Source organism: Tetrao urogallus (genome assembly GCF_951394365.1).
Source record: "Tetrao urogallus genome assembly, chromosome: 12".
NCBI classification, from domain to species: Eukaryota; Metazoa; Chordata; class Aves; order Galliformes; family Phasianidae; genus Tetrao; species Tetrao urogallus.
The window spans coordinates 8,779,090-8,791,433 of NC_136825.1; the positions used below are offsets into that span (position 1 = coordinate 8,779,090).

At 42.4% G+C, this 12,344-nt stretch overlaps 1 protein-coding gene across 1 annotated transcript; it reads left to right on the forward strand.

Annotated features, from left to right (window-relative positions):
* Positions 1-3,905: 3,905 nt before the first annotated feature.
* On the forward strand, positions 3,906-11,681 carry LOC306950909 (fatty acyl-CoA hydrolase precursor, medium chain-like; the record flags this gene model as incomplete). Its single annotated transcript, XM_079541305.1, has 15 exons — positions 3,906-3,997; positions 4,278-4,348; positions 5,130-5,334; positions 5,679-5,823; positions 6,244-6,377; positions 6,714-6,867; positions 7,460-7,561; positions 8,511-8,619; positions 8,746-8,795; positions 9,270-9,410; positions 9,496-9,582; positions 10,315-10,462; positions 10,686-10,817; positions 11,033-11,105; positions 11,504-11,681. The coding sequence occupies 15 exons, from the start codon at positions 3,906-3,908 to the stop codon at positions 11,679-11,681; spliced, it is 1,821 nt and encodes a 606-aa protein (XP_079397431.1).
* Positions 11,682-12,344: the final 663 nt, after the last annotated feature.

Here is a 12,344-nt window from a genome sequence, read left to right on the forward strand (position 1 = left end):
TGAGATATATCAAGTTTTCTCTACACTTTCTCTTCTTTTATTACTGTCATTTTCACAGTAGTTCATAGTCTGTTTCAAAGTCTGTGCAGGCTGAATTATTTCCTTTTACTGCCGTGAACTTTGAGCAGTCTAGCTGTGCTGTAAAAAGCATGAATTAATCTGTTACCAGAGTCTTTTGATTTAGCTTACATTTTGCATCTACTTTTTAATATCCTTATTATAATATTACTTATAATATCCTGCTCTTAGAGGTCAACTAGGGAAGGCTGTACACTTCTCTTGCTTTTTTCTCAAATTTATAAGGAAAGCATTGTAATAGCAGATATTCCTTGTGATATGTTGAGGTGTATTTACATCTGGTCATCCATGTAACTGATTCTAAGGGAATATTCCCGAAACTTTGAAGCATGGAATTCCATCCTCTTGTATCAGAATGAAGAAACCTTTGCCTTGTCATGCTCAGAGCAGAGAATTTCAGTCCCACAAAGGACTCAAAGGATGAGATCTATGGAACTAAACGACGTGGCCCATTTCCTCAGTTGTAGTGGCACTCAGGAGACAAGGGTTTGTTTATTGATTTATTGGTTGTGCTTCTGGTTTCCTGGAAGGATGCAGGCAAATCCTTTCACTTCCTCATACCTCAGTTCCACTGCCTGTAGAATAATTATGCTGATCTTGTTCGTCAGCGGCCCTGAAATCTTCTCTTGATGATTTCTGGATTGCTAAATTGCAAATTTCAGGCTTTTTCTCTTTCTTTCTTATTGTTTACAGGAATCCTAATGGGGAAGGCCTGGCTGAATGGCCATTGCGTAATCTAAATGAAGAATGCTTGGAGATAAATCTAAGACAAAGGAAAGCCAGAAAGCTGAAGGAGAAGAAGGTAGACTTCTGGGAAAAGGTGATGTTTGAAAAGCCAACTAGGAAAAGAATGGGAAACAAGAAAGCTAATCTAGAGCTATAATTTACTGTCTAAACATGCATAATAGGCATAGTATTTAGGATTGCAAGAGGAATTATTTGAAATATCCTTGAGGACAAAATAACGTGTCCCTTCCTTTCACCTTTTCTTTGCAGTTCTCATATTTACCCTTATTCGCTGTAATTATGGCAGTGGATCGATTTCCACTCTGTGATCCTTTGCTTTTCCCTCGGTTCCCTCTGTGTCCACAAGAGAAGCCTCCCCTATTAATACAGTTAACAGATCTGTCTGCTCCTCAGGCTTTTCTGCAGCTTTGCCATTGCTGAAGAAGAATCTGGCAGCAATGTTGTGTTGATCGAGTTCAATCAATAAAGAGGTGTTTTGCAAGTAAAAGTGTCTTTCTCGTGTCAGACATACGTGTGATGCTCCTGAGGTTTTGGTCTGATTCACACACAGAAATGTCCTCTGAACTTTTTAAGGACAGTTCTGTTGTGTGACTGAGTTTTACAACTGAGATAGCAGTACATTTCTGACGGTTGCAGTACCTCGTCTGGAGCAGTGGTGCAGTGCTGGAATTCAGATTGCTCGTCGATCTTAGGAAAGGAGAGAAACAGTCTCCGCTGCCCTGAGCTTCTTTCTTTTTAATGAGCAACAACTGCCTCAGAAGGATCAGGCGTGGTAGCATTAGCTTTGTGCTTCCTGTGTTTTCCATGGTGCTTTATTTACACGGCGCTCTAGGCTGCGCTCTGTGCCGTCTCTCAGTTCCAGTGTCTCTTAGCACTGGGTCACAGGCCTTCATTACTGGCACTGGAGAGAGACTTCATTTACCGGAATTACTCCAGCGCCCGTTTCAGCTTGGACTGCCACGAACAAGCCTGGATCGCAGCATTTCAGCATTGCTTCTCATGTGTTACTCTGAGGCTGCTCCAGCTGTCCCAGCCGTCTTGCTGACCATTCTGCTACCTTCCAGCAGCATGGTGCAGCTATGTGGAAGGTATGGGCACTCCTCCTTTCTTTCCTTCCCTTGCCTGTCTTTAATCTCCCTTCTGTAGCTCTGCAGGAATGTAAGGTTGTTCCCAGCTTCTCATATCCTACTGTAACTCTCCGGCCATCTCTTCTTTCTGAATTACTTGACTGCAGAAAACATGGCAGAGTTCCCAATCTCTTTCTTCCCAAATCCTGTTGGCAGTCAAGACTTAAGAGATCAGGTTAGTGTGTTAGCACAACCACTCTTTTGGTTAAGTGGCCCTGTCCCTTGTCCTTTGTTAATGTATTTTGTGAGGGGGAAAAGATCTTGATGGATTTTCCTTTCACGCACTCTTCCCTGTAGGAGCTGTACTCCTCCTTTTAAAAGGAGAACACCAGCAGCATTGTATGTAGATGCACAGAATATATGCTCGTGTTGCGTGTGCATGCAGAGAAGTGCAGAGGAACTCACTTCTTACATGGAAACAAACTGTTCTTACTGCATTTAGTCTTACCCAGTGGCTGAGTTTAAAAAAATAAATAAACAAACAAACCTAAATAAGCGACCCCACCTTAAATGCAGATTTCTGAACATTTGTACCCTATAGAGTTGAATGCAAATGTCTTTGTGGGCTCTCTTTTAGCTATGTGCCCATAAACATGAGGTTTGTCTCTATTTTTCTGCGATTGAAATCAAGACAGGTAGCAGTGCATTACGGAGCGGGAGGCAAATGTCATCACGTGGCAGGATTTTTCTGACCTGTTCTCTGACTTGTGCATTGTTCACTGATTGAACGTAAACTGCAAAATGCTCTCCATTAAAATGAAATGCCAGGCAGCATCCAAGAATTCCACTTCCCAGGTATGTAGCACTGTTTCCAGATTCCACTAGTTTAGTTTATGCCACTTAGAGTAAGGGTCTCCACATTTGCAGAAGCCTAAGTCCAGTTGCTAGATCCTTCGGCCTGGTAGGCTTGGTAGCCAAGGTGGTAAAGATCTAGGTCCAATCTGTTTATTTTATTACGTGAGTGAGATCAGCAGAGTGCACAGATAGCGTTTGCACAAGGAGTAATTTCAGCATGGCAGCTACCTTTGGCCTTCAAGTTGGATATCATCTTCTTTATGGATGGGATGAAAATGGGGTAGGGGTTCAGACATTTTGCAGAATGTGCACATGAGCAGAAAAAAGGGAGTGCAGCAGAGAAAGGTGGAAGAGTAAAGCTTGAAAGGCAGAACAGTGAATGAAGGGGAACTGTGCCCAGTCACTCCCTGAGCGTTCCAGTTTAGTTTCCCACGTTTGCCCACATGAGTTGGGTGTGGAGTAAGGCATCTTTTCTGAATATATGAATAGAGCTTTAGCTCTGACGGGACTACTGTGTGCTTAATACATTGTGTAGAACTACTCTAATACTGGATTTGGGGCACACAGAGCTGAAAAAAAGTGAGTCACTAAAATAATTACAGAAATGCTGTCTCTGACAACTGAGAATTATTTTCATGACATGTGATTACAAAACAGGCTTACAAGGGAAAGATCTATTGACACTGGCCGAAAAAAAAGAGAAAGAGAAAAAAGGAGAAAAAAGAGAAAAAAAAAGAGCCAGGAAAAGAGTCAGAGCCTGGAAACAAAAATCAAACACGGCCACCTAGTTACAGAATGGCAATCTACTTCTCTTCAGCATTTCTTACTGATCGATGCGAGTTCTCCTGGAAGTAAAGCCTCCTGATGTTTCAGTGGGATTAAAAGCGTTCCTACCACTCAAATAGTTGCATACGGCTCCTGTACTGCAGTTGTGGAGAAAGCCTGTCTTAGCTGTTGCAAAACTCGTGTATGGTGAGATACCAGCCAAACATTTCTGAATGCACAGGACTGAGTGGCGGGTGGAGCGTTGACCCTGCAGGAAAAGCTAGGATCTTTCCTGTACTGCTTTTGTCAAAAAGTGTGCATGAGGAGGAGAGTTTTCCGGGTTTGTTCTCTGTGTAGTGAAAGTAAGTGCTGACTTAATTGTTAAAGACGGCAATGGTAACGGTTCTGCAGCAGGAAGAATCTGCTGGTGTTCTGAGGACTGCTTGCAGTGCTTCTTTAAGCAAATCCCTGCTGCGTGAAGTTCTGTGAGGAGCAGTTATAAGGAGCCCTGGGCAGCTGGTGTGAGACTTGTGGGGCCGTTCTGCACAGCCCAAGGTTCCCCTGTTCCCATGTACAGATAAGCGGCATTACGCTCCCCTTGGAGCAGTGCCATGCTGTCATGACAGTTGTTCAAGGCTGGTCCCGGCCGATTCGGTTCACAGCTTGAGCACTGCTTTCCTTATCCCTGTTTGCATTGCGCAACAGCTTTACTGACAGAGTATAAAGGCAGCGCACAGAGTCGATCAGGGTGTGAGTAGGCTGCAGAGTGGCAACTGAGAAGAACATGCTGCTGTCCTTGATCCTCACCGCCGGGCTCACAGCACTCGTAGCTACTGGTAAGCTTCCAAAATGTTTTTCACTGTTGCCTGCTGCGAGGAGTTAGAGTGCGTGTGCAGTTTGCTTACCCGTGGGAGTCCCAGCTCAAAGGAGGCCTGAAGTCCCAACCCAGCTGCACAGAGCTGAGGTCTGAACAGCAAAGAGCCCTTTGTTTCTTTCTCTGGTCTGCTTTCAGGCATTTGTCGCGTTTTTTTTCCACGTGCAGCTAGCAAAACTAAATTCCTATTGCAATATTTTGTCTGCTGAGTCAGAGACTCCAATATGCCATGTTTGTTGTTTGACTCTGATACATTTCACTCTGAGATTACAGTAAATCTTACCTGAATGTTTGCGCCATTTGTGCATGCGTGCCTGACTGTTTTCAGGTATGGTAGAAGGTGTTTTCTGTTTGTCTGTAGGGTCTACCCAGATTCCCAAGTGTGTTTTGTGCACTCACAGATCCTTTCCTAAATCAGGAAATGCCTTTTCTTTATGAGGGCAATCCGGTGGACTTTTAAGTAACAACAATCCTCACCCGGTCACTGATGGGTGTGGAGAGTAAGCACGTTATATGCTGCAGGCACGGTGTAGCTGAGGGAGATCATAGCTGGGAGCACTATCAGAATGGAGGCTGAACTTCAGTCAGCTCTAGCGATTAGCGTTTGTTGAAGGCTTGTGTTTGAAAAGGAGTTATTGAAACCAAGAGCAGGTGCGCATTCAGGTAGGCAAAGCTCTTAGAAAGCTGTCAGTTGCTCACTAGGAGACCAATCCGTGATGTGATGTTGTGCACGCACCCCCCAGGGCAAAAAGCAGAGCAGCCAGAAGTGGTGACCAAATACGGCACTGCCCGAGGATACCAAATCAAAGTTGATGCGGCTGAGAGGAGCGTAAATGTCTTTCTGGGACTTCCTTTTGCTAAGCCTCCTGTTGGACCACTGAGGTTTTCGGAACCCCAGCCTCCTGAGCCATGGCAAGGTGTCAGAGATGCCACTTCCTACCCACCAATGTAAGTAAAGCAGGAAGAAAAGCTTTTATGTTCTCCGTGACTTTATATTACCTGCAGTTTGGGGACACTGATAGGCAGGCTGACCAAAAGCCACACGGATAAACTCCTTGGTGTCGTCTCACCAAAACTGCGATTGGTGTCAAATTGCTCTGGACTGTGGCTCCTTTTTACAGACCTTGGCATGGGCAACTCAAATGGATGAAAACATACTCAGAATTAAAACTTTACAGTATGTTTTCTGCTGCCAGCAATTGAGAAACGTACCAGAGATTTCTAGTTTGCAAAAAAGCTGCACGTTATAGCTCTGAGATTTCCATTGGTTGTTGTTTCTCTTAATTTTTCAGGTGTCTACAGGATAAAGTAACAGGGCAGTTTGTTTCAGATTTTATTACTAATAGAAAAGAAAAAGTTCATCTCCAGATGTCTGAAGATTGCTTATACCTGAATATATATACACCTGTTTCTACAAAAAAACAGGAGAAGCTGCCGGTAAGGAAAATCAGTACAAAACCTCTAGCAGGCTCGATGGCTTCTGTGATTTGATGTGACAGATTGAGCTGACCTTGAATCTTCTAACAGCTTCCTGAGGATTACAGTACTGTACTGCAAACTTGCAACCTGTACAGTATGTGGACTTACTGGCCCAGTTTTTCACGATTGACAAATAAAATCTTACTGGTTTTTTACTTAGGCAGTGTTTGATTTCCTGCAGGGCACTGGTAAAATTCAGGTATTTAATGAAATCAGTGTGTGTTGTGAGGCTGCCAGCCTCCAATCTGAAAGACATTGACCATTTGTGAAATGTAACCTGAAGGACTCGTGAGTGAAGCAGCAGAAACAAGGGTATTCAGTCTGTGCCACAGGGAGCTCTTCCCTGTGCTGAACTGTTTCTGCCTGTTCCCCTTCCAGGTCTTTGTATGGATCCATGGAGGTGCGTTAGTTCTTGGAGCAGCATCATCCTATGATGGCTCAGCATTAGCAGCCTTTGACAACGTGGTTGTGGTGGCAATTCAGTACAGATTGGGTATAGCTGGATACTTTAGGTAAGATAGGCTGTCTTCGATTTTGATAAACCATTTCTAATGTTATGCATGGAAATCCTTTGTGGGAAGGCCTGTAGAGTACTTGCTTTGGCAAATAAACTCTCTGTTTCTTAATTACCCATGCAGCAGTTGGGAGCAACTTACAAGTCCCAGGTCTGCTTCAGAGACTGCTGTGGCTTGATTGCTGGCCTGATCTCAACCCTTTTCAAGCCAATTCTTTTTCAATTACGCAGAGAGGCTCCTTCACAGCTGATTCCTTGTCCTGCACACTGTATTTATCTGAGTCTTGTTTTTTTCTACATCAGGCATTTAAAGAAGTCTGTTCTTTCTTTCTAGCACTGGGGATAGGCATGCTCGTGGTAACTGGGGGTATTTGGACCAAGTGGCAGCTCTTCAGTGGATTCAGGAAAATATCATACACTTTGGAGGAGACCCGGGATCTGTCACCATCTGTGGTGAATCTGCAGGGGGAATCAGTGTATCTGCTCTGGTAAGTTCACCACAGGCATGAATGTCTATTATTTGAGAAAGAAACCCACTGTCCACGATCACTCTCAGTACGTTAATGAAAAATCGGTGAGAAAACGTGGGTGGCTTTTGGGTAAAGCACACATCACCTCAGTCTGATACACAGCTGATAACAGTGCAGCTTCTGGCTGTGGAAAGTGTTCTTTTTGTACCCAGATGATGTCGCTTAGAATCCCAGATGTCGTTTGTCCTCTTCAAATTTGAATGTCCGTTTGCTCCCGACTTCTCTCTTAGAGCTTTTTTATTTTCCCCTTCTGCAGCACAGCCAGTCTGTTGGACATATGTGTACCTGACTCATGCCTGGCTTGCAGTGTTGTTCCCTGAAGTCTTGTAAGCAAAGCTTTATGGGAGGGGAAGGGCAGGCGTGGACTTATCCCTGTTAATGCTGCCAGAGACCTTTGCACAGCAGAACTCTGATCAGAGGCCACAGAGTAACACTCGGATGACATTTTTTTCAAAAAAGGCAGTTTCTGATATTGAAGCCCTGTGTCATGAATAGAATGCATTTCCAGTAATGCCTGTTCTTGTTTCTGGATGCTGCTGCTTTTTTCCAGGTCTTATCTCCACTGGCAAAGGGCTTGTTCCACAAGGCCATTTCAGAGAGTGGTACTACAATTAGGACTTTATTCACTGAAAAGCCTGAGAAGGAAGCACAGGTGGGTATTTTGTGGCATATTTAATGTTTGAGATAGTCTTGAATGTGTCAAATGGTGTATTCAAAAAATGTGGATCTTGGTCTTTTTTTCTTTTGGAATTTCAACCACCTTCATTAGAGACAGGATTCCTGTTTGCAGTAATACACGCTGGGTGAAACTTTGCTTTCCAAATACCCAAATATCCACAGATGTCTGAGTGAAAGCAGAAGACCGAGGAAACAGTGGCAGAAGGCAGTGAATGAGTATGAAATGTACAGGACTATACTGTCTTCAGAAAAAGTTGAGCTGCTATTTTTGAAAGGAAAATGGCACCAGACATCTTTCCCCCCACCTGGTGCCTGATGTGCCCACAGGAACAAAACTTTATTGAGCCTGGTTATAATTAAAAAGAAGAGCCCTATTCAACCCAATTTGTCATGTACACATGACAAATCTCCAAGAAACAATCTCCAGGAGCTTTGTTTTGCTAATCTGGGATGTAGAAGAGGCAGTGTTGCACTGAGGTCTATCTGTCTAGTGACAGCTGAGAAATAGCATTACTTCATTCAAAAAGGCTGTGCATCATTGAGAAGGATGTAACGTGCTCTTTATCTATCATCTGCATGATCATATTCTATGTATGCATTACTCTAACTACCTTATGCCATCCAGACTTCTTAGCCCTGTTTGTTACATACCAGAACAACTACCTTGGTCTGTTGGCGAACGGAGATATTTTGGAGGAGTAGGTTTTGTCTTTCTGTTCAGCCCACAACATGAAGGGTTATGAAAGCTTCCTGTCTCACAGCTGAAATGCTACTGGCTTTGGTCCTTCCTGAGAAATTTTGACACCCCTCCACCCCTCCACTCTTCCTACTCTGGACTCCAGATCAGAGGCACATAGAGCCCATGTATGGGAATATACGGATAATTAGTAAATGCGAATGTGACTCGTTTATATTGATTGCAGAGAATTGCCGCTGCATCTGGCTGCGAAAAGTCCAGTTCTGCCGCTCTGGTTGAATGCTTAAGAGGAAAAACAGAGGAAGAGATAGAACAGATAACTCTAAAAATGGTAGGTGAAGTTATACCTTGTATATGAGGGGCCTTTCAAATTTGATCATAACAGAGTATGCTGTACATGTCCTGTAATATTAAGAGAACTTGAAGAATATCTAACATCTGTCCCTTCTTTACGTTTTCAGGTAGGACAACATTGCAGCTATGCCATACCTCACCTGAGAATTGTGAACAGGTTCTTTCTCTTTAACTCTGTATGGGCATTGAGCTACACGTGTCTCACTGCCGGGTTCTGTTAAGGGAGGAGAGAAGAGTATGAGATGTCACAGTTTCTCCTGGAGAGCCTGAACATTACTTAGCATCATAACTATGTCCTTGTCTTAATTTCGTATCACAGTGCTAGTTTCCCTCTTCCTTTGCAGATTCAACTCAGAAGTTGGTTCTCTCCTCACAGGATCACACATTCACAGTAGGATTGTGCTTGCTAAGAGCAGATGTAAACTAAGTGGAACCTACATTATGTGAATATTTAAGATATAGTGCCAATATGCACAAATCTTCTCGGGTTCAAATATCCATTGACGAAAATTACCTGTATTTTCACTTGTGACTTTATTTGTTTTGCTTTGAAAATACTGTAAAATGTAAAAATGTTTCTCAGAAGCAAAATTTAAGTAAATCATTCTGCCTTTTGTTTGTATTTTTCCAGGCAGCTGTGCGCATCAGTGCCTGTGTGGATGGTGTATTTCTTCCAAAGAGTCCCAGGCAATTACTGTCTGAAAAAGCAATCAATGCAATCCCCTATATACTAGGAATAACTAACTGCGAATTTGGATGGGGCCTTCCTATCGTAAGAAACTTATAATGGCTTTATTCAGATATACGCTTGTGAATATGAGATTGCCCCCTAAATATATAATCTCTTTGTTATGAAGATGTTGAAATTTCCTGATTTTATACACGGTCTGGACAAAGAAGTTGCGTATCAATTGTTACAGAACTCATTAGAGTCATCATTTGAGGTAAGAGACCATTTCCAGAATAACCCATTGCTACTTCTTGAGTGGGATAATTCAGTATTCATGTTTCTGAAGCTTCACATGGAGACTAGAAAGGACACCTGGGGATGGTTGGCACCAGGAGACCTGTGTGTAGCCATCGGATGTTTTGCTTCCTTTTGATATACAAAGCTCTCAGCTTTCTGGTTGCTTTGTGCTTTCCTCAAACCACGAAACTTGAAAAATTGCAGATTAATAGGTTAGAATTAAGAAGCTGATAAACATAGCCAGTACTTGTAAAGGGCCATGCAGAGCCATAGGAATCTATCATAATCTGGGAATGGCAGAGCCCAGGGTTTTTCTGAAAGGGAGTAAGTAATGGCCGTCTGCAGCAAGAAATGGATCTTATGCAATCCAGCAGGATTTCATTTCTCTTACGAGGGTTGTTTCCACAGAAGGAAGTTTCCACAGAGTACCGTATCCATCTCTTAGCATCACCACTTGCTCTTTATCTAAAGGCATTTGAGAGCATCCTTTTTGATCTTGCAAATCTCTTCTCCCAAAGAACATCTATGCTAGGTAAAGGTGCACCACTGTGAACTGTGAGCTCTGCTTGGACGCAGCAGGGGATTTTTTCTCAAAGATGGTGATGTTTGGAGTCCAGCCAGGGACACGCAGGTGGCACTCTCAGTTTACACTGTTACTCCTTTTAGGGTGGGTTCTCATTATGAAAAGTACCTTTCTTGTTCATTCCAGGGTGTTTCTTCTCACATGGTTGATCTTGTATTCAATGAATACATTGGGAAAGCAGAGAGCCGTGCTCAGGTGCGAGATGCCCTTTTTGATGCAATAGGAGATCACATGTTTGTTTTCTCTGCCATTGAAGTGGCTAGGTACCACAGAGGTGAGTTTCCAATTCAGCATCTATTCAAACAAATGTTGTCTTCCATTCTTGAGTGTGTCTGTGGACGTTATGTATGTATCACACTTTGCTATCAGAAGATCTGCTAGTGTTTTGATTTTGTCAATTTAGCTTTGGTGAAAGTTCATCATCAATGCAAATGCATTTGGCATTTGCTGGCATTTGCAATACTAGCATTCTTGCATTCAATTTTATTTTCTGTTAGATGCTGGCCACCCAGTCTACTTCTATGAATTTCAACATCGACCAAGCTCAGCCTCAGGCGTCGTTCCAGAGTTTGTAAAAGCAGATCATGGAAGTGAGGTTGCCTTTGTCTTTGGAAGGCCATTCTTAGCAGGTGATGTATCTGTGCTTGCTAAACAATTCTTTTAAAATCAACATTGTTATTAATTTCACTCACCTGATCACTTTCAGAATAGAATTTTTTTTTAGAAATAATAGAATCCACAGCTCCTTTGCCATGGAATTGATTACAGTGTATTGGGATTGATTGGACTGCTGTTTTTTGATTATTGATTTTTGAATATTGCCATTTCTTCTCTCACTTTGCAGGGAATGCTACGGAAGGAGAAAGTAAACTTAGCAGAACTGTTATGAAGTACTGGACTAACTTTGCTAGAAACGGGTGAGATCCGTAGCACTAACTGCAGCTCAAGTTTTGTCTGTGCTGCCTGAAGCGTAGCAGCAGCATGGTAGTTCCTGTAAATGTGGCAGAGTTTAAGATAAGTACTGAAACAAATAGTTTCTCTTCTTAACGATTGCAAGAAGAACTCTGGAAACAAACAGGCAATCCCAAACAAAATCCAAGAGCTATTTGTATCTGCAGTGGAGGATTAGATCCCCGAGTAAGGGCAAACATCATTACGTGTTTGCTGTTCCAGTGATGAGCGTTTTGATAAAAACATCCATCTGTTCAGGTACTAGAATCGTGCAATCTGAGCTCCTGTTAGTCTTCTGAAGCGACCTCAGGTTGAGAAGTCAGAGCACAAATGGAGAGGTAACTTTTCATTTTTGTGCTTCCAGAAATCCCAATGGGGAAGGCTTGGTGCATTGGCCTCAGTATGATCTGGATGAAAGATACCTGGAAATAGACCTCATACAAAAGGCAGCAAAGAAACTGAAAGAAGACAAAATGGAGTTTTGGGTACAGCTCACAGAACAGATGAGGAGTGAAAGAAGGCGAGAGCACACAGATTTGTGAGAGCTGCAGAGGATACATTTTCCTTGTAAAACCTGAAGTCAAAATTAATTTGTCAGAGTGCAGATTTTAATCTTGACTTTCTACTCACTAATATGCAAATTGTTGTCATGATCCCATTGAAAGGAGGCAATGAAGGGAAGTGCAAAATGCTCTTGGAAATAAAAATCAATAATGAATTGAGCAGGTAAAAAGAAACAGTCCTTCAGGCTCAGACAGACTATAGCATCTTCTCAGTGGATATTTAAATTGAATGGTGTTCCTTTGAAAAGGGAGGAGGGGAATATTAGTAAATACACTGAAATCAATAAGAAGTTATACAGAATATATGATAGGTTTCAGAATATACTGTATATTCATTCCACTCTTTTTATCAAGAAGACTGAGTCTGATACTCCTACCACCTCTTTTCACTTACTTTTAGTAAGTGAAATAGGAAGGAAATAGCTTGAGAGGAGGAGAGCGTCTATCAAAAAAGTGCCATGAGATCAAGTGTTTTCTTCTTCTGTAAATTGTTAGAAATACGTTGTACTTACGATTTTGGGGATGTATTTTCTTTCACATAATTTAGGCTGATTCCAAGAGAGTGCTGTGAAGGCCACTAACAAGTATGAACAAAGAACTTCTATTAAAGTGCAAACTGATAACCATATGGATTCTTTCTTC